General features: G+C 40.9%; 1 protein-coding gene across 12 annotated transcripts in view; it reads right to left on the reverse strand.

The window, feature by feature from the left end:
• The window catches only part of nedd4l (NEDD4 like E3 ubiquitin protein ligase), a 68,553-nt gene that overhangs the window by 24,972 nt on the left and 16,172 nt on the right, over window positions 1-27,409 (reverse strand). For 2 of the 12 annotated variants that reach the window (XM_084746315.1, XM_084746314.1), the window contains exons 5-14: window positions 27,099-27,152; window positions 12,575-12,610; window positions 11,818-11,868; window positions 9,554-9,615; window positions 9,115-9,217; window positions 7,978-8,129; window positions 7,246-7,381; window positions 6,939-7,127; window positions 4,939-5,016; window positions 1,902-1,961 (exon numbers count right to left, since the gene is read on the reverse strand). In XM_084746315.1, coding sequence (XP_084602441.1) covers window positions 1,902-1,961; window positions 4,939-5,016; window positions 6,939-7,127; window positions 7,246-7,381; window positions 7,978-8,129; window positions 9,115-9,217; window positions 9,554-9,615; window positions 11,818-11,868; window positions 12,575-12,610; window positions 27,099-27,152 — 921 coding nt within the window. Of the gene's footprint in view, window positions 1-1,901; window positions 1,962-4,938; window positions 5,017-6,938; window positions 7,128-7,245; window positions 7,382-7,977; window positions 8,130-9,114; window positions 9,218-9,553; window positions 9,616-11,817; window positions 11,869-12,574; window positions 12,611-20,944; window positions 22,430-27,098; window positions 27,153-27,409 lie in introns of those variants that run through there. The other 10 variants (XM_084746317.1, XM_084746316.1, XM_084746313.1 and 7 more) reach the window with 8 other exon arrangements.

Here is a 27,409-nt window from a genome sequence, read left to right on the forward strand (position 1 = left end):
AGAGTCAGAAACTGATGTTTTCAATAAAGTTATTCCAACAAACCTCTTTTTTTTATCATCTACCGAGAAAAACACAAGAGCTTTAAAGTCTTTTCCCATTTCAGCTGCCTGGCACAGTGACAGAAACATTTTAAGAGCAACATGTGAGAAAAGAAGATCTCGAACTCTCTGATGGAAAAGAAGGCGTACGATGTGAACTTTCGCACACAAAACACAATGAAACACAGAGCAGAACTAAAATAAACACCACATGGGGAAAGGTAGTAGATCATTACTACATTGCTGAGTGAACTATTAACCCTTTATAAAATAAACATGACTAAAATAGTCGAACAAACCATCAACATTAACTGTTGTTAACAGTGCAATAGCACTCTTGAACACTGGACGCCAGAGACGTCCAAAGATGTGCATTCTCCTTGTTTCACTTTCATTCATATCACATCAATAATTTAAGCTTATAAATATCACACTTCCAGTATTTGGATGGTAGCTTGTGAAATAAGGTGTCTAAGATTAAAGCTGCAGGGAAAATGAAAGGGAAAATTCTGCAATTTTTTTGATGATGCCAGGTCATCGTTAACGTTAAATGCAGTCAACTGAGGCGATAAACCCCTCAGTGTGTGCTGAGTTCTCCTGCTGCAAGATCTGTTGTTCTTCCTGCATCCAGTGACGTCACAGTGATGTAAGGAAGAACTACAGGCTGTTTTAGCTTGGATTTCTAGTCTCCACCTCTGACTAGCTGGGGGGCATGCTAGATGAGTACTTTTTTTTGTCACCCAATGCTACATTTCGCCCGATAAACTAATAGCTATAGGTAAGGGTGGTGATATGCTGCAACATGGGTGTAAGTGTCAGAAGCTTGAGCAAAATGCATCCCGGTACGTGCAGGCACTGCTGGCATGGCTTTCTCTGAAAATACAGAATGCACTGATGAATTTATTGTTCAGTTGACTGCACTACATTTTGCTGGACTTTGCTGTATTTCTGTAAAACGGCAGAATTATCTATTTTTAAAAAAAATTGCACTAATAGAATACCATAGAAAAGCTAATGGAGATGGTATTATAACAGTCAATGTTCATACACACACACACACACACACACACACACGCACGAACCACTCTATACCACAACTGCTGGTCTAAAGAAGCACTTCAGCACGTCGTAACATCACCAATAACAGAACCAAATGAACAAAGACTGTTTCATCTGCTGAGAATTAATCAAGTATCTGCAAGCAAGGACGTACATTTTAACGAATGTTTACATCAACTTTTTTTGTCTACTTCTGAGAGAATGTTGCTATGTCACCTTTTATGCATTTTGTGTCATGGAAATGTTGAGAACTGTGAAGGTTTCCTAGTTGACATCCTAACTCTAACACTTGCTGTCAGATAAGAGGCGTTTCTGTGACACAATATATGATGTACAATCTGATGTACTAAACCCATCAACATTTCAGATCTTTATTTATTTGTTTGTTTCACGGGGACAGTGCACAGCTCCTTAGCTGTATCATCTTAGCTGTATGTGCAGTCCCTGCACAGGAAACCTAACACAATCGTATCAAAACACAACTTGTTCAATAAATCTTAACAAATCTTATCATTTTAAGTTCAGTTTGAAATTGGTGGGGCAACCTCATAGTCTAAAGCACTTTTTTTTTCCTTTATATTATATAAAAATGTTGGTATGCTGCTTATTTGGAAACCAAAACTAAACAAGAGATATTGTCTGAAAAAATGAATAAAAATAACATAAATGAACAATAACAGAAGTTTTTTTTTTTTTTTATCAAAACTAGTCAGGGGACACATGTAGCTCATGCTATGTGGTCTCTGGGAATTAAGAGGTGTACGACTGATAAGGTTTAAACTGTATATAAATATTATTATTACCATAGACTCCTCACCACCTGAGACTGTTTGAGCTCTTGTTCTTCTGGACTGGGAGCCCTGCTGGTGGTAGACAACAGGGGAAGATGGTCTTTAGTTCACAGTATGTTAATGTTTTCATTGGCAGGAGGGAAGTAATGGGGAAGAAGGGAGAGTGTTTGGGCAGTAGTGCAGGCTGAGTGAGGACAAAAGGGGGGATTAATTCTTCAAGGAGTTGCGGAGTGACAGAAAGGGAGGAGATTCTTGTGATTATGGGCCGTGGTGGGAAAGTGTGGCGGAGAGGACACCCACTGAAGCATATGAGCAGAGGGGAACACACTTAATTTGGAAAGTGCAGTTGTGATTGGTTGACGTGATTAAACAAAATGTAGGATAAGAAAACTTGTGCTGTCAGTAACCTTTCAGTTAATTAACTTTTACATTGTGACAGAGAAAGACAAAAAAAAAAAAAATCAAGACAGTCTGAGCTAAGAGTGCATTTCCCTGCTGGAGGGAAGACACAGTTTCTTTTCCCTGGACTTTAAATTTAATCCCCAACCCGTGCAGCATCCTTAATCTCAACCCAAGTAGAAAGTGACGTTAAAGCTACAGTAATACCAGGCAGAGAAAACAGTTCTGTATCCTGAAAATATTGGGAGAAGCGAACGTGAATTACTGTGCTGAAGTTCAAGGAAAGTTCAATCTCACACTGTAAGAAAATCATCAAATGCAGAGAAAACCCAAAATAGAAGCTGTAGTTTCAACCAAACAATTCACAAGACGTGCCGCGTGCAGGATGACAATATCAGTGTGGTTCAGCTGGCAGCACTGTACAAAAAGACATGTACAGGATGTTGTTCTGTTTATTCTGAAATACACAACCTGGAAGACACTTAGCAACCTGATTTGCGCTCAACAGCTGCATCACTGCCAACCTCTCTGACAGTAAACATCATTATAACTACAGTACAGAACGCAAAGGTCTGGAGGTTGTTATTCCTAATGTCAAAACCATTAAAAGAAAGCAAAAATACACATGGACACATCCTCAGATCTGTATTTAGACATTTTGACATTTAAAGTCGAACCACAACCTCCTATTAAAGGATAAGTGTGGTGATATTCTATACTTTTATTATTGTCAACAAATCCCAAGACCAAAACCAGCATCACATTGGCTCTACTAGTATTTTCTGTAATAGCTTTTTTCTCAGAGCTGTAGGCCTCTATTGTCCATTCAAAACTACATTATTTTATATATTCAGAATATTTTAAAAAGGATTGGGACCAATCCAATCTCAGTATTAAATTTTGTACTACAAAGCACTTATTTTTTTTCCAATTTTTTTCATTTTTGTTTTGATTGCTTTTTTAATACTAGATCATGGGAAAAAGATTGTATATCATGAGTTATTTTTCTGAAAACAACACACATGTCAGTCAGTTGCTGAGTTTTAGTGATCAGTGTGGAGTGCAGAAGTTTAGTTTATTTCCACAGATCAGAGGAAATATGAGCCTCTAACTCTGAGCACACATGTCGTTTTATTGTAAACGTGAAGTGAAATAGATCCATTTGTTAAGAGAATATTACCACGATTGTGATGCTAATTTCTGTTAGCACATTTATGGAAATTCCTATTATGTGTTAGCATCAAGCTAGCAGACAAAGCGCAATTTGCAAATCATTAAAAAAGAATCACGATACTAAAGAGAATCCTTTTTTTTTTCTCCCATCTCTAGTATCTGTATTGGCAGATTCAAGTATCTGAAACGTAACTGAAAATCTGATCTGATGGGAACTGAAAAAAACCGATTGGTGAATCTCTAAGTATAAATAAAATAAATGTTAAATAATATCATAAAACTATATTTATATGGTACAATCAAATTGATGAGCCATACAGTTGCACTGGTTGACAATCCCACAAATACCGAATGTGTATTAATCCGCCCCTGAAAATAGTCCAACAAATGCACTATTTCCTTCTGATTGAGCCTTTTTTTTAAATTAAACATCATGGACCATGATGCATTTTCTTTAAATTTGATCTTCAGGAGGAACCAGTGGAGCTGGTGTTGGAAAACGTTCAGTGGCAGACCAACACGTGATTGAGCGTGGTCTTTTAAAGGGATTTGATTACAATAAGGAAAATCCATCATAATTCCAGCCTCATCTATTAAAGTTAACTAACCTCTAATCAGAAATTATGGCAACCTCTGTCCAAGAGGAAATCTAATAGTAACTGGTCCACCCTCCTACATAATCATTTAACTTCATTAGGAATGGTGTGACTGTAACTAACCTTCCCGTTGATGGGAAACTGCTCAAACATATGGCTTCCTTTCCTCTGATAGCTTCTTAATGAGCCTACTGTTGTCCAGGCCCTCTGAGACTTGGCATTCAAGGGAAAGGCTGACATCAGCACCTGTACTTTTCCTCGGTTCGACGAGGCCAAGCTCACTGCCGTGACTCAGCTCGGTGACAAACATCTGACTCAGATCTTGTGACAGTTCGTTGAGCTGAATCTCCACTGATGCTATGACTCAGGAGGACTGTCTGGGGAACGTTTGATCTGATGTGGTGCTGTCCTTAATCTTACTTGCCAAAGCTTTCTACCGGAATGGTCATTCTGCTGGCAACATTTCTACTGTGCAGTACAATCAAACATAGCGGCGAGTGAATCACAAAGAGCAGAGAGTAGTAAGTGGGAGAGGAGGGGGAGGAAGAGGTGTGGCATTCCTACAGAGGCGAGAAGAAAAGGTAAAATCAAAGAAGCAGGAAGGAAACGTGAGGAGGGATTAACACCTGCCTAGTACCAACAAGTGGAAATTTTAAAAGCAAGGAGGAGAAAAGAAGGTGATATGATGCGTGGTACACCCACAGATCTGAGGCATGCCAACGGAGAGCAGGGAAATGAGACAACAATGCCTGCTTAAGGCGTTTAGGGAACAAACAAAGGGATGTTCATTATGCTAGAAGCAGTTTAACCAGGAAAGGGAGGAAGTCAAAGAAGAAAGAGAGCAAAATGCAGGAAAATGTTGGGGGTTCAGAAATATGTACCATAAGAGGAGGAGCCTGGGCCTGATCACTGACGCCATCTGTCATACTGGAGGATCGGAGTCTGTTTGACAGCTGGCCCTGGTTAACAAAAAAGTATGCAAGGAGAGAGGAAAAAATCTGTCACGCTAATGTCTGACTCAAAAAGACCCACCTGGAAATCAATTAGACCGCTCACATTTATACCATTAAAGGGACGGGTTGTTTGAAGTGGGGTTGATCAAGGTTATTATGCATAGTGCATTAACTACAGTAGATGCCAGTCAGCACAATGTCAGTTTGGAGAAGCAGAGAGAAGCACCAAGCTAAGCAATGAACTGCTGTGTACAGGGTTAGCGCCAAAACGTACGATAGCCATCTAAAATAATCAAAATCAGTTAAAGTGTACTCTATATTTAAAATATTTTCCCTGCTTTATCATGCCATCAGACAGCCTTTTCTGATGGGAAACTGATGCTACACAAGCCAAATATTGCTCTCTACAAACCAACCGAACTCCATTGAAAAAGACAGTAATTTTACCTTGCAAAAGAGTTGCCGGTCAATCTGTTAGCTTCATTGTGCTGTTGTGTGACTTCAGTGTTTAAAAGGTTAGTTTGGATTTACCAAAGTCACACAGCAACACAATGACACTAACACACAGAGGCAGCGGTTGACCAACAACTCCCACGTTCTGCAAGTAGCAAGCAATTAATGATTTCGCCAATGGAGTCTGGCTAGTTGGGAGAGAGTGATATTCGGCTTATATTGCAGCGGTTTCCTGTCGGAAAAGGCTGTGTGATGGCAAGTAAGAACGATGAAAACATTTTAAACATAGCATTGTTGTGACATGAAACCTTTCTTCAAGGTCCTGTTGACGCGAATGACGCTCATTGGAGGAGAACAAGGTCTGGTGTGGAGAGCTTGTGTATTGCGTCTTGCGGTAAAACACCAACAAACCCGAGCCGATCCCGGGATCAGACTGAAGACTCTCCTTCTTTTTTAATGTTTGGAAACTCTCTCCTCCTCCTTTTGACATTTCAGCTCACATTCAAACTTATCGGTGTATGGGCATCCAGCCTTCTGAGCATTTTTCTCACAGGCCATAGCTGGCTAGGCCTACTACCCTTAGGTTAGACTGTGTCAGCAGTTCTGTGTTATGACGTAATGTTATTCATTTGTATTACTTCTGTCGGTTCAGCTGGCCTGTTTGGCCATTGCTCAGGGAGAACTTGGTATGTGGCTGAACAGACACATTTGAAGGTCACTGCTGAGCCACTCTTGGTGGTTCGAGAATGTCTCATACACACAGAGGAAAAAAAATAATATACAACAGCATATACTTGAGCTGATATTGTGGTTTTTTTTAAGTGAGATTTTATTTAGGTGTAGGAGAATCACAATTCTCCAAATCCATGATTCAATATGACGTCTGATTTTAAGGTCACGATTCCATTTTTCTATTTTTATTTTGCACGGCTCTGCCTTTGTCAGACTATCAGTATCAAGTCCTAATTTGCAATAATTAACAGATCATTGGTTTTATGCCCTGACGACTGTCATTTTCATGTTCATTTTTAAAAAGATAATCTTATTTATGGTATCAAGACTATTGTAACAGCCAGTAAGCTACACTGTGTCATCGCTGAAGAATTGTTTTTTTTTTTCCGTCAGTAAAAAGCACTGGTTGACTCAAGTAGGTGGGTGTGGAAAGAAAAGTAAATGCCTTTTTTGATCGATTCTTGAAATCGAAAGCTCATTTCGATTGATTTTGGATTTAATATTGAAATTGTGACACCCCTCTTTAGGTGATTAAAACATGTTTTGTTGCTGACGCTGTCCATCGCACAGCTTTTGAGCTGGTACTCCTGCTGCTTCTACAAACTGGGGGTGTGTCAACAAACATCTACTGTAGGTAATACACTGACTATCGGTGAGTAGCTCGTACAACCCAGTTTGAAACAACTACCCCTTTAAGTCGTTTAAATGTGGAGTGAGCCAGGTTTTTGAAATTGCTTTCTCACCAGAGCAGAGCTGGGTCCTGCCACCTCGCCATTGGTATCAGGAGTGAGTGACAGCCTCAGATTCAAGTCTTCAGAGAACTCCTGGGTGACGGGCGTCGGCGGGTGTTGTGGCGTTAAGACGGAGGAGGGGCCTGGCAGAGACTGGGCCATGGCGTCGTTAGGGTCCTCCTCTGTGATGAGCTCCCAGGACTGCAGGAGCGACAAGGAGACGCAGCCGTGAAACACGAATAACATTTTTATCACTTACGGCAGCTGTGGCTCAGTATGCGAATGCTGTACAGTGCATATGTTTATTCATCTGTCTCACATTGTCCAGGTCCCTGGGCTCCAGGTGCTCATTCTCCAAGTCTTCGCTGATGTGGCGTCTCGAACGGAAAACACGGTGTGCTTCCTGATGGATCTGCCGCTGTTGATTGTCACTCTCAACTTCTGAAATCACGTCCCTGAAGGAGAAGAAGTGATGTGATACAAAGCAAACTGTTAGTAAGTCACAAAATCGACACATAAGGTAGCATTATAGTGAAATTCTTGAGTAGGACTGGATGGGGGATACAGACAGTTCCAGCTACTTTCTACCACTTGCCATTCAAATTTGTGCAGGCTCATTCTGACTGAGGAGACTGAGTGAACTTGAGGAAATAATGAGGATACATGATATCTGTGGCTTATGTGTCCATCAAGCTATTGTTGTATCTCACCTGCATATTTTCTTACAGGAACAGTTTGACATTTTGACAAATATATTTATTCACTTTCCAAGAATTAGATGAGAAAATCAAAACCACTCTCATATCTGTCACCTTAATATGAAACTAAAGCCAAGCCTGTGGGAGATTAGCTTATCTTAGCTATATACTAAATAAAGCTAAATACCCCCACCAGCACCACCTAAACTCACTAATTAACATGTTATATCTAATTTGTTTAATCTGTAACAAAACATGCTTGGCCAGAAGCAGGGGGGCTCTTGAGTCTAATGGAGAATTAATGCACCAATGTATTTTAAAACTAAAAGCACAAGGACAGAGACGGGGCGTACATGTTGGAGGGCCGTTTCCACTGCGTCGAGCGGTTGTTGTGGTTGACATAGTAGGTACGTCCCAGGTTGTCCACCTTCTCTTCCCAGCCCGGGGGCAACGGGGGCAGCAGCTGCTGGGGTCGCTGGCCCGAGTCCGCAGACTCATCCCATCCCTGAAAGAGAAAAAGTTCAGATTTTTTTTGCCATAAGGTAGCATGAGTAACTCAGCGGCAGCTCAGGCCAAAGACCCCGTGGTCACAGATTTCCCACTGTGAGCTGACAGCCTGTCAGACACGCATGAACATCAGTAAACAGGGCGGATTTAGGATTCAAGCATGGAAGTGCATCAAAGATGGTGGATTCAGCTGCCGTGTTGTGGTTTAAAATGTTTGTGTTAATATTTACTAGTGTTTATTTTTGTCCACTCGTTGGGTGGGATATCTCCAACCACAGGATGGAATACTGAGCTCATGGGCTTCGATATCTCTACCAGCGTTGACATATTTGAACTCTCTGTTTTAGGATGGGTTGGCAGAGAAGAAACCATGAAAAAAAAGCAGTGAAGCTGATGTAATACAGGTTCAGAGGTAAAAAAGAAAACAAGACTGAAAATGAAGGGTTTTTCACATTGATGTTAGCAGAGCGGCATTGAAGTCTTCGTACTTTGGCTGCTAAATGTCACCTTATCTGTGAAGCCTGTCACTTTCTGAAAAATTATAGCACCTCTCTCACACTCCACCAGAAATCCACACTTCAACACGCACACACATGCGAGAACACACACAAAGAAAAAAGGGGAGAAGCTCCTATTTCTCCAAATAACAGGCAGTATTGTAAATGGTTTTTCCATATGCTGACCTGGAAAAGACTTTCACCAGATACTGGCAGCGAGATGCTGCCTGAATTCTTAGAGAAAAGAATAAAAAGAAGAGCCATCCTCTCTCCTCTCATTCGGAGCAAAAACCACTCACACATTCTCTATTGGTCCAAATCTGGAGACTTGCTTTCTCCTTTTCGCCTAGAACTGTGTTTTCTTTGTGTGGAAGGAAGAAATAAAACTAGAATCTGGTTTGGCTTCATGTTTTTATGAACAAAAAGATGCCTTTGCTAAGTCAACAGTTAGAACAAACTCAATAACGATGGCAGCCAAGACCTTACCTCAGCCTCCTCCCTCATGTCTCCAGCCTCCTCCTCTGGTCCTCCTTGTTTGGGCAGATAGGCCATCTTCAGACGCAGGTAACCCTTCACCCTCGACTTGTGACTAGAATCAGCAAAAATGGACCCACTTGGAAACAGTACATCAAAAACCAGGTGGCCCGCGCCCTCAGAGCCCCTACTAGACTAATGCTTAGAAATGCAGGGAGTTTCCAAACTGCCTTTTAGCACCAGATGGTCTTTCACCTTCCTTGCTCAACTGACGGTCATATGATCTTGACTCCAGTTCACATAGATTAAAGTCACTGCGAGTTTAATAATTTGTCAATGTCTATTGCACTTGCTAATGGTGGCAAATCAGACGCAATTTACCCTAAGAAACTGAATTACTGGTGACTGTTTACTTGTTACATCCTGACTGTCACATACGGTAAAAACTGACCTTCTGGGCCGCAGCAGGAAGTCTTTAAACGTGTAAGGACGCTCCATGGCCGGGTCCTCCGTCTGCGAAATTAAGAGGAGGCGTTTGTTGACAGGAATCAATTGAACACACAAGCAAATACACATGTCGGAGAGGATCAAAATATCAGAGTCATGAGTTTACAGCACGGCTGGAACCCTCTGCACAGCCACCCCGGGATCATTATGCAATAGCGAGCCTCTCCTGTTACATATTGAACAGCAAAAAGGTCTTTTGTAATTCACAGCAATCTCCCACCACCACTGCCGTGTGACGGAGCCAAACCAGTCCAGACTGGCTGCTCACCACATACTGCTCTGTAACATGTTATTGAATCAGACTTTCCATATCTTAAGTACAATCTTGAGTGTTTTGTGTAAAAATAATGATAATTTGAGCTGCTGATACCAAACTGCCCTTAACATCTTACATATTAAGAATTGATATCGAGTTTTGTAAATAATGCATCCAAATAATTGCTTGAAAACACTGCTGTTAAAAGCCTGAAACAACATGTACCCTATCGTATGTGTGACTCATGCTGAACAGGCCTATGTACAGCGCATGAGCTGGCACAAGGTTTCATGCTTTACGGTGCATGAAACTGTGTTTGGAACAAGTTTCAAGCTTCCACAAGGCAAATGCAGCTACCAGATTGCTTCAGATGAGTCAACATGGCTGACCTGACTGACGAAACGTAAAAGAGGACCAGGAGAAGCTAGCATAGAAAGAAAAGCAATGACTAAAGTAATGTCCAGTAACTGTGAATAAGAGTGCAATTCCTACATGGAGTCATACATCAAACAAGTGAATCGACTTAAAACACACATTCGATGCAGATCACATCATCTATACAAGCCCTGCAGTGGCTCAGCATTTTCCAAACTTTGGGTTGTGACCCAAAATGAGTCACGGCCCCATTTTTATTAGGTTGAAAATTGAGTAAAATGTATACCATATTTCCCTTTTAGAAGCGGCACTAAATGACATACAGAGAGTAGCTCTCAGTGATGCCAACCCTTTAATTATTTTCAACAGGGGGGAGACAGAGCCAAAAACACAGTTGTAAAATACAGCTGGGGTCAAAAAAAACGTAACAGCCACTTCACTAATGGTTAAAAGTTACCAGGTTTTCATTTATTTGTTAGTGGCAGAAAAAATGATGTACAGAGACTCTTAACTCCGGGGACGCTGAGGACATGGCAGGTTCAGGTGGGGACAGGAGCGTAACAGAAAATATCATTCGCATTTTTGAACATAAAACAGTAAACTGAACAAACCACTCAGGTGGAGCATGATGGAAAATGTGGACAACAATATTTTAGTGCAAAGCCTCGTTTTGCTGCACTCCTGATCAATCTGTTTCAAAGTAAGAGACGTCTAGCATCTCAGTCAAAGTTCATTATGAGGTGGTGAGAAACTTAACATTACACTCAGCAAATTTCATTATTGATGTGATGTACTGTAATGAAATAAATGCATTTCATATCAATTTTAAATTTATGGTTTGTTGTGTTCTTTATCAGCACAGCAATTCGTGATGTATTTTTGTAAGTTTTGGTCCCGGGGAGACGCCAAACATCAGCTGCATCAGGACCAAATTTTATTCTCTGTCCCGTCCCCTGCCTTCATCTCTCTACATGACTCAGCTTTTATCTGCTGCTAATTTCCTGGACCTATGGGAGCCAAACAGGACATTAATAATTAACCCCAACACCTTTTACTGATGCGCTTTTAAAGGTTCACAACTTAGACAGAACTTCAGAGAGACACAACCAGTCTGACAGCAGAGCTCTGAGCTGAGTGGAGGAGGTGCTGCTTCACACTGTTTGTTGCTGAGTTTCAGGTCCTGTTCGCTCACATCAAAACTAAACTGTAAAAACAGGTCCTACATGTTGTTGTTGTAAAAAGCTGTTATCTCCCAGAACTCAACGGTTTCCAAGCAAGTACATGCATGTGTGAGTTTGACCAGAGTAGGTGTTTCCATTCAATCAGGACCGTCACCGCTGTTTACATTCTAGACATCCCGCTTTCCACGTCTAACAAGGAGAACGCTGTTTGATTACAACAACGAGCTACTTGTGTGGCGAGCACTTTCTCACACTCAAGACTCACACACAAACAGACTCACTCCCTGACCTTCACAGAGGTTAATAAGGCAGAGCAAAAACTGGAGATAAGAAACAGCTGAGTATTCAAAACAGTGATACAACCGTCAGTCACACACACAGATACAAATAACTCACCGGCAAATGACTGAGAGGAACATCAACTTGTCCCAGGAAATCATCTCTGGTCTAGGGGAGAAAAAAACAAGAAAGTCACCTTCAGCAGTTTAATTTTAGAAGTAGCAGCTTTCTAAGTGAGTCTGGGGAATACCGAAATGTCCAGCAGGGGAAGAGAAGGGGAAAAAAAACACAATGTTGAGGTGAATTACCAAATATACCAGAAGATCCAGCAGCATTTTGTGTCATTGGCACAGACGGAGTGAAAAAGACAAAGATTTTCATTTCATGGACAGCCCATCCAGAAATAACCTTGAGCCTTTTTTTATGGACACCTGTAGTGATCTGAAAATCTCAGATCACTGATGTTTGAGTGAATTTCTTCCACATGTTAGTGAAATTATCATCAGTAATTGCTCTAGTTTGTTTTGGCTCATCTTCTCTGCCAATTTGCACATATTTCCTCCAGTGTCCAGGCAGAAAGGCTCAGTCTGGAGTTTTATTTCTGGACAGGACTTTGGTATCATTTCATAGGAGAAGAACCCGTGAACCCAGCAAGGAAAAATAACATCCACTGCCACCAGATGTGAAGCCAAGTCAGCCAAACAGAGGGAGAGAAGGATAGCGGTGACAACAGGGGAGAACCAGGGAAGGTTTGTGTTTCAGATTTTAAGAGGCCCGCAGATTTGTCCGTCCTTTTGTCGTAATTAATACAGACTGAGAGGAAAAAGGGGAGACTGATGGATGGCTGGGCTGCACAGCCCGCAGCAGTGATTACCTGTGTGAGATGGAAAAGGCCATTCTTGGAAGACGCCTGTGTGTGGGACACAACTGATTTAGACAACAATAATGTTTGTTTGTAGACACTGGTTTGATAGGAAAGGCTAAGTTGAAAAAATACAAGATACTTCTGTTGGTCCACTGTTTCTCAATTTGAGTTATGATCCACCTGTGGGTTGTGGATGGTTGCCATGGGATCAACAGTAAAGAAAATGAATACTACCTTTCAATTAAAAAGCAACCTGGCAATCATAACTGTTTATTAATTCTTCAAGCTTTAATGCACAACAGAAGAAATTTTCAGTGTTGTGGCATCTGTAAAAGTTGCTTCACTGCTGCACAAAAGCACTGCAGTCATAAAAATTTAATATGGAGTTATGGAAACAATTTCCAACTGAACATTAAGCATGGGGAACCCTGTATATCAATTTGATTTGACAATGAAATTCAATATTTGTGGTCCTTTTTAAAATTTGAGTCAGCAAAGATGGGCTTTAAGGAAAATGTGCGTATGAAAAAAAGGTCCAAAACAACTTCTTTAGTCCTTAGCTCTTACTTAAATCTCATCAGATGCAGGGGAAGAGAAGGGGAAAACACACAGTGTTGAGGTGAATTACCAACCTGTGTGGTCAGCATTCTCCTACAACTGTGCTGACTGAATCCTGTTTTTTCACATTGATAGAAAGTTAATGGAGAAAGATGTAAGACACTAGCATTCGAAAATTAGTACTGCAGTCCAAATAGCGAGTTGAAGCCACAGATGGTACAACACATAAGTTGAAAGCTTTATTTAACATACAATCTATGGTTGAAGGGAGTCATTTCCCCTGTCCTCTCCCTCCCAGACTCAGAGCTCTAGCAGGTTGCACAGACGCCAAACCTCCACAACCTCTTTTACTTGAGTGAATGTGACAATGAGTCCCACACCGTCACTTTATCAGCTGTTTATAACTGTCAGTTGTCTGTCGATGTAAGGTTAAGCCCATTATCCTGGACCCAAAAACCCACTGCTATGAAAATACGCACTCTGGAGTTAGAGTTCAGTGACCGCCTGCCTTACTGCCTGCCAAAGTCCATTAATATTTTGCTAAATTTAACAGTTATAAACATCTGCATGTTCTACAAGACTATTAATGATCTCTTAAGACTCAAAAACAACAAGCTTATTCATTTGTTGAATATTCGGCATGAATTTGAACACTAATTAATGTGGAACTGGCAAACAAAAAGTAATTCCAGCCCAAATTAGAAAGTTCTAAGGAGGACACTGTGGCTGTAAGTATTTCAACTTAGCATGTAGCAGTAAATATATTATCTATTTCTCTTTTGAGGTATACAGCAAGCACTCTAAGTTTGGGCTGCACCAAACAATTATTTTCTTTATCAATTATCTGCCAATTAGTCTATAAAATGTCACACAAAAAGGGAGGTCATCACAATTTCCCAAAGTGACGTGTTCAAATGTCTTCTTCTGTCTGACCATCAGTCCAAAACCTTAAAGCAAAACAGGAGAAAAACAGCAAATGTTTTTTGCTTGAGAAATAACTGAAATGATTACTTGATTATCAAAATAATTGGCAGCTAAATTTCTTTCAATCAGCTAAAGGATTAGCAGCTCTATTCTGATCATCTAAAAGAGAAAGTAAGAGCAGTGCTGGGAAGTCAGGGCAGTGGGCCCCCCACCACAGACCTGGAATTCAATGGTGAAAGGTTACAAATGAATCACATTAAAACGTTGAGTTATTAATGCACAGGCAAGTAAACAGACACTTGTGAATGCATGTGTAGGCTACTCCTCTCACACACATTCACTGACTCACACACAGTTTAAACAATTTCTTCTTGGAAAAGCCAGAACCACTGCTGTGTAAATTACAGCTGTATCTGCTTTCATTTCCCAAACCAACTCAACAGTTCACTTACTGCTTTGCATACCTCCCAAAGTTAATTCAAAACAGTGAATCATGAGCTTTTTCTGAACTGGGAGAGAGCAACAAAACCAACCTGGACCACAGCATTAGTGTGACACTATCACATTACGCTCTTTCACATGTGTTGATCTGTAACCTACAATGTGAATTTGTGAAACACTTTGCTGTGTAAATAAAGTTTAGAATTACAATGAATGTTGAAAACCAGCCAAAGCTTTCAGCACCGATGAGTCGCTATGAATAATCCTCACCTGGAAATCTCATTTGCTGACATGATTTAACCTATAAAAATATTGGCACTGCAGCTTGTAAGCAATGAAATCGCAGTATCTCATGACACACATGTACTCCTGGGATACACGGCTGTTTGTTTTTTTTTCTTTCTTTCTTTTTTTCCTGACCTTAACAATAACAAGCATTTTAAGCTGTGGGTATGTGTATGCAGAGGGATATAATTGCAGAGTCATCAAAGGGTCACAGTTGAGCCTGCAGCTGCCTCAGGGCCAGGTTACACTCAGAGAGGGGGGGTAACTGATAACCAAGAGGAAGAGGAGGAGGAGGAGGGACGCAGAGTTAAAGAGGCAGATAAAGGACCGGGACGCTTTAGTGAGAAAAGTTTAGTGAGGAAAACACAGGTCATTTCACCAATATAACAAAACACTTACTTACTTACTAATTTTCACAAATTTGGAGCTGTATGCAGATAGTTTTGGGTTTTATATATCTGTTTCTGAGACTTCTGCCACTAACCAAACAATGGACGTGAATGCAATTTTATTTGTGGTGCTAACAGCATTAAGAAAAATCAGCAGTAATGTCCCAATAATTCACAGAACACATATCAACAGTTTTCAAACATACTGAGCTTCATATAAGAACCACCAATACAATCAGATCTGGGTCGTAGGTGGTTCGTACGAGTAATTCAAACAAATTTGAAGCATTCACAGATTTTCTTCTATTCTGACTTGCTTAAAAACTTAAGCACAAAAACTATTTAGAAGTTGTCCAGACCTGTTGTCATGTGCAATTATGCTACTGTTATCTAAACCAAAGTTTTCAACTAGTGGATTCATTACTTTGAAGTCATTTTGAGTTTGAAAATCCTACTGAAAATATACTTCATAACTGTGATGACATGATCTTGTTTGACTCTACAATTCAAATTATAAGAATTATAAATTCACCAAATTTCACATGCAAGTTTATGCAAGTCACTCATCTTGCAACATCACCTGTTATGGCACATGTTCAGTCGTCCATCTCTTTGATGAAGACTTCCCCTTGAGCTCCGCTTCCTGTTGCAGTCATTGATCGCTTGCTTTTTCTTTAAAGCCATTTTAAAACTAACTCCTTTTCTGTAATATTACCATTTTTATCATTAAGAAAATATTACTATATGTTGTGAACAATACAATATGGCACAGCCCTTAATTCAACTGACAAGGCTGTTAAAATGATAGACTTTCCTTTATTGATCCCTGAAAGCAGGACTTCAAACTCATAACATTCACCTTTTTACTATTTGCCACCATTTGCTGAATATGAAGTGACACTTGGGCTGGGTTTCAGTACATAATATCAATTAATAAAGGTAATGTAGATTGAAATCACCCAATACCAAGTAGTATTGAAACTTCTCCAGTCAAACAATACCTGCAGCTGCTCCTTTTTGCACCCTGACTTGTAGCCAATCACTGCAAATGTTCTTAATAAAGGAGAACCTTACCAAATTAATTACTCCATTGGTATTAGTATCATTTTAAGGGTACCGGTATTCGCCCCAGCTTATAATCTTTTAAATAACACCCAGCCTTAAGTGGCACACTTGCATAATACAAAACAGTTAAGAAAAAGTTGAGATGAGAATGCAAAAACGTTTTGCTGATTTTTCAATGATGGTGCACCACAAATCAAATTCCATTCGTTCTTATTCGACTTCAACAAATGAAACCAAAACTAGCAGCATTCCTGGACACCACAGGAGGAGAGCGATAAGAATGGGCACTGCCTGCTGTAGCCGTACTGAACTGCTATGCATGAAGAGGTGGCAGCAGACGAAGAGGTTATGATATAGAGCGACCTGGAACACGTCCAGGCTGGCAGTGAAGTGTGAAAAGGTTGTCTCACCTACTCAACAGTCTCCGTGCTGACACGACTGAATTACAATGCCATGCACCTCCGAGAGATCAGACCTGACAGAGAAAAGCCCTTCACAACAATAGCAATATGAATCCCTCTCACATGCTCCCGGACCAAAATAAAAAGTGAGCCCCCCGTCCATCGACAATCCCGTCTCAGGTAAATATAGCAAACCCAGTGGCCTGCAAGAGCTCTTTGTGAATGGCGACTGGGGGGCGTCGAGGCAGGGCTGTAACGAGGGCACGGCACGGTGGCATAGCTGTCTGCAGACAGTCTAGCTGGCACGCACACACACGCTCATAGTATCCCATCATGCACGGCTTTAAAAAGGGGCACTCCAACTCCAGGCAACCAGTTGGGGAAGACCTGTCATTATGGTCTAAATGAGGATTTCCTTGTTGCATGAGAAACGGGATGCCCTGGGGTAACACAACACCGCGAGTCTTAAAAAAGGAGAAGGTGTGAAAAATGCAGTCAAGTACGGCTTGAGAGCTGTCAAAACTATGACTGAAAATATGTTATTGTAGATGCATTAGTGGAGCACTGCCAAAACCAGAAATATTTTACCAAATCTTACACCACCTTGAACTAAAAACATTTCAGGTCAAGGTTAGCAATTCTAAGCATGCTGCAGATATTGTTATTATCGAGCCTTAATGGTCAGAATGGCGAGAGTAACTGGTTTATGTTATTTATTTATGTGATATATGGGCACCATCATCATTAATCATAGGCAATAACTTGGCTAGTTCAAGGCAAAAAAAATAACTCAAACCAAAGTTTTTAAATTAAGAGATGAAACCTAAGGTACTGGGGGAGACTACAACAAAACTGTTCTCATACCCTTATTGTAGCAGATGATTAATTAATTACACTACTATATTTTGTGTACAGTTTTAAAAGGTGCAAACAAACTAAAGTTATGATGACATCTGACAAATGTACTGAATATACTTTTTTCATTTAAGCATTTGGTCAGTTGTTTTTTTGAATATCTTAAAACCTTTATTGTTTACAACCATGTTAATTTGCTAACAGCTAACATCCCTTTCTTGGTGCACATCTGCTATCTGTGCACGTCACTTCCACCTGTTCATCATTTTGCAAATGTAAAACAATTGTCATGACTGTGTATTGCATCACCCACTTGCATGTACATCCTCTTGCACAAGGCAAACAAAACTGGGAACCACTCAAAAAAAGAAAATGAAAAAGCTCCACAGCACTACTAGAAGTCAAGTACACCACAGGGCACCTTTAAGTTTAATCAGTTACAATTCATTGGTTTACTACAGTGGATGAAAAAACCCACTAACAGCCGCTAACATCTGGCTTTCGTCTTCAATGGGGAAGAGTACAATCAGCATCATATGACTCTGCAGTAGACGTGGGTATTTATTGCCTCCAGCTCCAGTCGTCAGTAACATAAACATGACACCCAGCTGGACATGCTATTTTCACCCCTTTTTTACAAGCTTGTCACCTCTGTCACTAACTTCTGTGACTCTTTTGCCCCTTAACCATCAATACCATGTGCTGCTTGACTTGACTCAGTTTGACTCGGGGCTGCAGCCAAGTACAGTGAGTTTGCACTCACTTGAAGTATAACCTGATGAAGCTCTTGTCTTTAGTCAAGCAGCTGAACATTTAAAATAAACTTTTTACTCACTGTAAATTCTTCACAATAAAAGTCCCGCATTATTTTATACTCTAAAAGCTTTCATTATGAAGCAGTAAAATTAGGAAATGTTGTGTTTTGATCAACAGTAACCTGACAAAAGTCCTGTTCTGCTGAGAGCAAACACAAAGCAAAGCACACAAAGCAAAGAAAAACTAAACTTCAAACTACAGCAATTAAGTTCGAGGCTACAGAAGAACTGAGAGTTGAACATACAAACTCTTAAAAACCTCTTTCTCTATGCTTACTTACTTACACATGAGTTGAGTCTCTGCTTTTCAGCACACGTCAGAAGAAAAACAGAGAGGCAAACTGGTCTACTGACAATGAAAATAGGGCCAGTCGTCCTTTTCAGAAGGTTTACCTGTGCTTAAAAAAAACTGCATATATTCATTAATTTTGGCCTCCTGTTAATGTGCAAAATTGGCCCCTGGGCAAAATAGGATGAGTATAACTGATCTTAGGAGTCATGAGATGATTAATAGTAGAGGAAAGCAGAAAAAAAGACGTTGCTATAACCTTCATGAATCAACCTGAGAAGTAAAAAATACTTGTCACAACAAGAGGTCATAAATAAACATTCAGAAAGGTTGGGATCCACAAATGTCCAGGTTGTATACACTGAAACAGTGCGAAGCTGAATCCCTGCAGACTGCTGGCAGCAAACCTTACATGAGAGAAACAACTGGGATGCCTTACACAGTTAATGACAGCCCCATAATTTACATATTGACTATATATTACTGTTATTTACAGCAGCAACCTGAAGTCTCAGTTTATCATCAATTATTTTTTTTAAACTTGGGAGCAGAACATGCTACTGCTGAAAAGTCTGGTCCAGTGATTTAAAAAGAAGCTTATGTAATATGACACACTGATTATAAAAGTTCAACCTTTATATTTGTTGTGCTTCCAAAGATTGAACTATATACGAAAGGAGAAAAGACAGCGACATCGAAAGACTTCAGGCTTTCAGGATACTGATAGCTTGTTTAACGTCTCGATCGTCGTTTGAGCCGCAACGACAACTTAGTTCTTAATCACTCGTGGAGCAGCTGCGAGGATACGGATCCATACCAACCTCGAGCCAAAGAAGACATGCCGCCTGCCCGCTCTCAAAATCAACAACCGCGCTCGAAACAGACTAAAGATAGAAACAGCCAACTCTCAAAGAGCACTGGCTGCAGTTAAGGGTATTACCAAACTTAAGTGTCACATTTCTTTGAAACAGAAGGCAACAAGTGCACGGGGGAGAAATTACCCGTTCCTGTTCCTGTTTTCCTTTCATGACTGAATTGGCCGATGTGTGTAAAAGTCTCAAATGCCTGTGGTCGTGAACTGAAAGAAAGCCAGTGTGTGCGATTTAGCTCAGCAACCATGTCTCTGCTTTTCACTTCCCAGAATGTCGCCACCCTCTTCCTGCACCATACGGATCTGTCCTCATCTAGGCTGAATTCAGCCGTTGAAATAAGTTAAACACTTGCAACTTTTATAAAGTTTATGTGAAATACTTAAGACATCCCAGAAAGTATGCACAATTTAGGTGAGGAGGTTTAAATTTCACCTTGATTCTCACTTGTTACATCATGCCCCTCCTACTTCTGGCTGCACTACATACAAGCTATCAAGTGTTCAACTAAATGTCATGTTATGACATCATCAATGTCATGAGCGAGATGTCCCATCCACTATCTGTTGTGACTGTTCACTATTAATTTCTACACAACTTAAAAAATTGCAAAGAAAGATGCCAAATGTAAATATTTACATTTCATTTAAAGCCTTTTTCACTAAACCACCAAACAGTTAATTATAACAGTAATTATTTCACTTCATTATTCTTGTTTTATCTTATATAACTGCTACTGACTGCTACATTGTTTATGTTTTGCAGTTGCACATTAGCAACATAATTCGAGCATTCAACACCAAAGACAATTCATGCAATATTTTTGCACATTCTTCAGTTATGACTGACTACTTTTAACTTAAAATGCCTCTGCTTTCCTTCTTTAATGAAATAAATATAAATGAGAAAACAAATTTCACATGATCAAAAAACTTCTGTAAACATCAGATTTATCACTTAGGGCATTTTGTAATTTTTTCCTTTGTATTTTACTTTTGTGATAAATTTCTTTTTTTTTTTTTTTTTTCATTTTTGGACTTTTTCGTTGTGGTATTATCGTACCTTATATTTTTGCAGGGCATGTAGACCAGCAACATGCCACACTGGGCTAGTAAATCTAGCAACTCACTGACCTAACCAGGCAATTGGTAAAAATAATTAAACTATTGATGATCGATTAATCGTCAAAGTGATGTTTCATGCAAAAATGGCAGAAAATGCTGTTTTCAGCCTCTCAAATACGGAGATTTCCTGCTTTTCTGCATTTAATCATATTAATTTTTGCTATTTTCTGAGATTTAACAGGACAATTAACTTTAGTCTTTGTTGTTATTTGATAACTGCTGATAAATAACTTGTACAGAGGCAAGTATAAATTGACTTCTGGCAAGTAGATTTCTCACTCACAAAAGCTATTAGCACTAAACCCTGTTTTGAGCTTGTTCCACCCCTACCAAACAGTCCTACTAAAGTTTTCCAATAATTTACCTTGGGATTATTCCTTGCCGAATCATTGCCAAGACTCATATCCTGATCTCCACCGCCGCCTGGGGTAAAATATATCTTGAAATGTGGCTGTCTTCTGGAAGGATCCCCACTGATTTTGAAAGTACAACCATTAGATCTGTTTCTTGTTTCCATGTCCATTTGGTTCTCCTCTGCAGTCTGGCTATCCGCCCCATTATTCTGGTGTTGATTCTCCAGCAGCAGCCTCTGATGAGACGAGCTTCTCTCCAGTCGAATTCTGGGGTAACGGACCACTCGGCCACCTCCTGGGCTGGCAAAGCCAACATCTGTGCATTCTTCCTGAGATGCAGCAGCCTGTTGCCTGCCCTGGCTCTGATCCTGGTTCTGATTTTGCTGCTGGAGCTGAAACACTAGTCTCTGTGTTCCACCATTAACAACAGAGCACTGGTCCAAGCTCGGCTGCTGGACGGACCAGCCCGAACCACCATAAGGAAGGATTCTGAAATGCTGGATGTCAGAACCATCAGGAGAGTTCCTCTGGATGCAAATACCACCAACACTGATACCGGGTTGGCCTCTGCTGTACACAGCGTGGCCATTGGAACCAATACTAAAGACCCTGCGTTTGGGCAGGTTCGGCTCTGTCACAAAAGTTTGTGAGTTTAAAGAATCTGCGCTGCAGTATGGAGGAGGTGGATGTCGCGGAACGTCTGCTGGTTCGGTATAGGCAGGCGCAGGTCCGGGAGGAGAATAACAGGGCGGCGGGCCATCATCAGCATGACCACGGGATTCTGCAGTACTTGATCCATTGGAGCGTTGGAGGGAGATATGCATGGACGAGCTCTTGGTGGGTCGCGGCTCACTGTAGGCGGCGAGCTGAGGTATGAACATGGAGGAGCTGCGTTTAAGCGAAGGTTCCGACCGCGTACTAACAGCTCTTGGTGGGATGTGCTGCGCAGCTGGCTCCTGAGAAGGCCTCGATACCAAAGGAGGCTGCATGCGGAGTGGCGTAACCACATCACTGTCTCCCTGCTGCTCCTCGGAGTCTCCTTCCAGTATCTCCGGGGCTGTGTTACTGCGGCCTGAGCCAAAGTACAAACGCAGACGTTGTGCCATTTTCACCTCGCGTCCCACAGCTCCCGTTCCCTCGCACTTTCCCCTCTGACTGGCTGTTTGGTTCTCTCCTCTGGCTCCAGGCTCGGTCTCTCAGTGTCGCCCACTTCTCTCCTTTGGCTGGCTAGATGACTGATCCCCTTTTCTTTTTTTTCTTCCAACCCCCCTCCCACCCTCTCTGAGTCTCTTCCACAACTTTCCTTCCCACAGTAAACTCTACGGAGGAAAGAAGTCACACCACAGAAACTAGACTGCCACTGCAAAAGAGCTGACAAGTTTACACTCAGAGGAAAGGCAGAGTGGAGGCTAAAGAGAGGAAGGGTGAGGGGGGAAGAAAAAATAAATAAAAGAAGGATCCCTGTATGCCAGACTCTTAGCACTACCAAGCACTAGCGACAGACAGCAGAAATAGCCTGAGCCGAGTGACGGTCAGCATTCCTGACATGATTGGATAAGAGCGGCCGGCACTCCTGGTTTCCGAGGTGACAGTGGGTTGCTTGTCAGTCATGTGACTGCAAATGGTCGCACCACCTCCTGTTGCAAAACCATGCTGCCCTCAAGTGCCAACTGGGCCCCCCAAACACGACCTGCTTACTACTGTCCATCCCCTTCCTCCATTCACATGCGTTCTTTCTAGCGCTCTCGTCAATGTCTTTACTCCTACCACACTCATGAAAACAGTACAGATTCCTAAATGGTGGCTGAACGAAATCCGTTTTTAAAAAAAGAAGCAGCTTTTTTTTATTTCCAAGCCAAATTTGGACTTGAAATTGAACAATATAATAGCTGGTAACAGTTTAAAGTGTAATTCAAAATATAAATAAAGTCAAAATACTTTATATTTATGATAAGAAGACTGATATAATTTATCTAACAAATTCACATGATAAATAAAACCTAACTGAACAAGAGTGGTTTCACATAAAATAAGTTACAGTATGAGTAACTTTTAATGATAATAATAATGATGATGATGATGATAATGGAGTAAGAGAGTAAGAGTTGGTATTCTTGGTATCCTACAAACACCAACTACTTTGGTAGCTACCAGTTGTATATAATGTATTCTGGTATCCAGCCTTACAGGGAGTTTGGTAGTTTTAACTAAGGCCGGTTATTGTTTTCATATTTCCCATATCAATTTGATTCGATTCACAATGGCCTGATTTGATAATGAATTCTGCTTGGATATGAAAGAGATTCTCTGAGAACTAATGCTGTAAATTGTACAAGGAACCCTCTAATGGTAAATTATTAAAAATATTAATGTTTACATTAAGAATTGACCCCAGTAGTTACATAAATCATGTACTTTTTGTTCAACATGAACTGGCCAACACACTAAAATTAGTGAAAACTTCGACAAGATCTCGCTCAAAAAGGTGGTCACATGAGACTAACAGGGTTAACCCTTTAAAACACATAAGTCACACAATAACACAAACAAACCAACAGATCAAGGAAACAGTAGAGCAGCAACTCCCATGTTCAGAAAGTTAAATAACAGATTTCACCAACACAGTTTGGTTGGTTTGGGCAGAGTGATATTTGGCTTATATAACAGTGGTTTCCTGTCAGACAAGGCTGTCTGACAGCAAAGTAAAGCAGCAGAAACAGTCAAAATATACCCTACATTTAAACTGATATTGATTTTTTTTAGGTGGGGCTTTTTTTTAAGTCACTAAAACACCTTTTGTTGCTAACCTTGCCCACAGCAGTACACTGCATAGTTTCTGTGCTATTGCCATTATCTACTTCTCCAAACTTGGGGTAAGTGGACCAGCATCTAGGTAATGCATTGACTATCAATAAGTACCCCAGATGACCCCACTTCATATAATTAAAAATTTCCCTTTAAGGCCATAACTGACATCATCGTTTCTGCAGTTACTGATCCGCCTGAGCATCCAGCCGTTGTCCCCTGCCAGACTATTAGAAGAAATAACAGATCCAAAAATCTGTTGTATACAAACGCACAATAAGACAGCCATAAGCTTTTTATCGGGTACACTGGTCACAAAATGAAGAAAAATGCTCAGACTAAAAAAGCAATATTCACCAACAAATCTGGAGGAAAAATTGAGCCCTGTTACTTCTTGTAGCCGGGAAACATAAAAAAAGAAGCATAAGGAAGTTGTTGCTAAAAATGGACCAGGAGAAAAACACAGCAGCAGAGTGAAGAGCAGAGTAGTTGACAGATTGCAGCTTTGATAAGGCAAACAGCAGAAACCTCTCTGGAGAAAGATATCCAAGTCTTCTTCAAACGGAATAGACTACGCCGTCTCCCATACACAGCCAAACATTTGGCTGTCTGGTGGTTTTATAGGCCACTCTGTTTGCATCCAAAAAACCGCCCAAGATACAACTCAGCTGTGCTGCTAGCCTGCAATGCTGAAATTAGGCACACAAATTATGACGCTTAAGCTGTTGTAATATGCTATTTGGCTACAGTACAAGGTAAGACAGACAGAGGCGTTTTCACAACGTACTGTACATTCATTCTTTATGCTGCAGGCAGCAGTGATTCACCAGTGGATCAGCATGAGAAAATTGAGGTTTTAGGCTACTTTGCCCTGAGGCCAGAGTTAGTGGGGGAGCTGTCTGCCCCCATGCACAGAACTGACAAAGTCCCTATGATAATGTGGCCTTTTAGAACTGTGAAGCCATTCCAGCGTCTATGACTGGTTCGACCTATGGTTCAGCCCTCAGTGCGTCACCTTATGCGTTTGAAGCTGCAAACACGTTGACAGCAAAACCACGGATGGTGCACCACAGTGGGAGAGAGGAATAAAAAGAGAGGACAAAAACAAAAAAAAAAGAAAGTTCTCCATTGTGGACCAGAGGAGACGGGCGATATTGACTGGAAGCAGAGAAAGAGCCAAAAGGGAAAGAGTGCAGAGCAAGAAGAAATCGTGGCTTGGCAGCCGGTTACGCTCAGTGATGACACACTGCCTACAGTGTTAGGCACAGTCAATAAATGTGTGTGTGAAATGTTATGGAGAATGTTCTGTACAAAAGAAACAAAATGCCAATGTGTGGTCCAATGGCAGCGAGCCCAGCTTACCAAATGACATAACATGCCTGCTTCAAACAAAGCACTACACTGTATCGTAGGCCTATTCTTTCTTTACATTCTATGTTAACTGCCAGTCTCTTGTAGGTTTCCTGTATTTTGAAGTAGGCACTTACATTAGATTACATTTAGGACACATTTAATACACAGTTACTACAAACCAAATCAAAATCGCTCATAATACTATAGCACAAAGCTTAGCCTAACTTGTCGTCTCCTCTGACAAATAAACCATAAAATTAATGGATGCAAGAGCACAAGCAGCCCCTTCAAAGAAAAAATGCTGGCCAGTGTCGGAGGAGCTGCCTTGGCATGCACCTAGAGATAGACAGAAAAGCACCTCCTCAGACATATAAGGAGAGGAGCGGAGTTGAGGCTGCCTGTGCTCTGCTTTCTTGTGTCATCCTCTTCTATATGGCAACAGAGAGCTCCCTCCGTACAGAGGGAGAAATTAGAGCTGCCCTTTACTGAGCAGGCTGAACGCCAGCGATTCTCCTCTGCACACGCCACAAGCACCGACGTATGTGGCGATTATATCAGTGCACGAAACATAAAATGTACCTATCTTCACTTGATTGAGTTATCGGTAACACCACAGAACGTGATGTTACAAAAAGACACTCCACAAGCTCACATCTTTCAGCCTCCCACGTCAGTTCTCCGTGCACAAAAAGCAGCAGTCCTGAATCTGTGAGGCCCAGACAGAATGTGCCTGATCCGGCCAAGAACACCAACACTGTGCTGAGCCGCATCCGCTGTTTGTTTTATCAAATATCAAACTCAAGATACAGTCCCCAGAGTTACTGAGAAGTCGTTAGAAACGAGTACCACTGCGGTTCTGAACCCTCTCTCACGGAACGCTTTGCCTTCTTCCGAAGAACAATGTCTTTATTATGTCAACAGCCGCCTCTCCCTCTGAAGATGGCTCTCCGAGGTGAAGCGTTACGCACAACTGTGAATTAGCGAATTGATTATCAAGGCCCACTTGTGCTGTTTTTAATTGCTGCGACTCTTGACATTGTGCAGACACTTAATCTAGTTGTCATGGCAACTGAGGGCCTACGATGGGCTTAATTTCACAAGTCAAGGGAAGCCAGTGTTCCCGCCTGTGGGGGGAAATCTGAGAAATTTGACATAAGAGGAATGTAGTGGTTGTTGGTGAACTACAGCCTTGAAAAAGAGCGATGGAACGGGGAAATAAAGAGGCCGTGTGCTGCCTCTGTTCACATTAAAGTTGTCAAAAGTATTAATACTTCAATACTTTTTTGATACCACGTTTAAAACGAAACAATGTCGATTATTTACAGTACTGAACAAACCAAAGCTACTGAAAAATCTAAGGGCTCATTCAGAACCTCAGTTCAGTTCAATCTTCAATATCCTGCATATCAAGCAGAACTTCCACTATTTTGTGTGCTTAGGACATTTTTTCTTTTTGCTGTGGTATCAAAATAGGTATCAAGTATTTTTTTTTTATGCTAATATTGTATCAAAGTTTGAAATTCTGATATCATGACAACCTTAGTTCACTTCTCTGCATGCGCTGGAATGTATTTCTTTTGCTTGAGTTCTTCTGACTGAGCGTACAGTTTGAAATCCTGTGATATCAAATCTAGCGACTGTCAGAGAGTTCAAAGATTAAGACTGTGTAGACATAAGGGTGCAGATAAAGTCCACTAAAGACATTCCAGCTTGCTGAAGATTCCTGTGGTGAAATGAAAGCAGAGCTATTCCAGGAAAATTACACGACTACATGTGCAGCATTATTAGTTTTATGATCATCACATTTTTTTCAGTGTTTTATTGCCATACTTGAGATTGAACAATAAAAGACAGTTTGAAGTTGAAACAAATCCCATGTAAATTCAAAGAGGCATGAGGATCACAGTGGGTGGAACTAAATAAATCATGACACGACAGACTGAAATTAAAAATAATGTGCGATACAACCAACAGAGAGCGAAGAGTAAGATGAAATGTGAATCTTACCAATCTGTTTTCATCAAACACCTCAAACAGTAGCCTGTGATTCTGCGGACACACCTGTGTTGGCAACAAAATAACAGGGGAGATAAGACAGCAGTCATCCAGTGGTCATGTGACACACAAAGCCAATACAGAGATACACATGCACACAAACACTCTATAAACAACTGCTTGCATCAAAATAATTCACAACTACACTCTCAGAAATAAAGGCGCTAGCTAGAACCATTTAGGGTTCTTTGGCTTGTCCTAGAAGGAAAACTCTTTTTGGTTCCTAATAGAACCTTGGAATCCTTTCAGAGGGTCCTAAGACA

This window comes from Lutjanus erythropterus, chromosome 20 (assembly GCF_056507025.1).
Source record: "Lutjanus erythropterus isolate fLutEry1 chromosome 20, fLutEry1.hap2, whole genome shotgun sequence".
Classification (NCBI taxonomy): Eukaryota; Metazoa; Chordata; class Actinopteri; order Lutjaniformes; family Lutjanidae; genus Lutjanus; species Lutjanus erythropterus.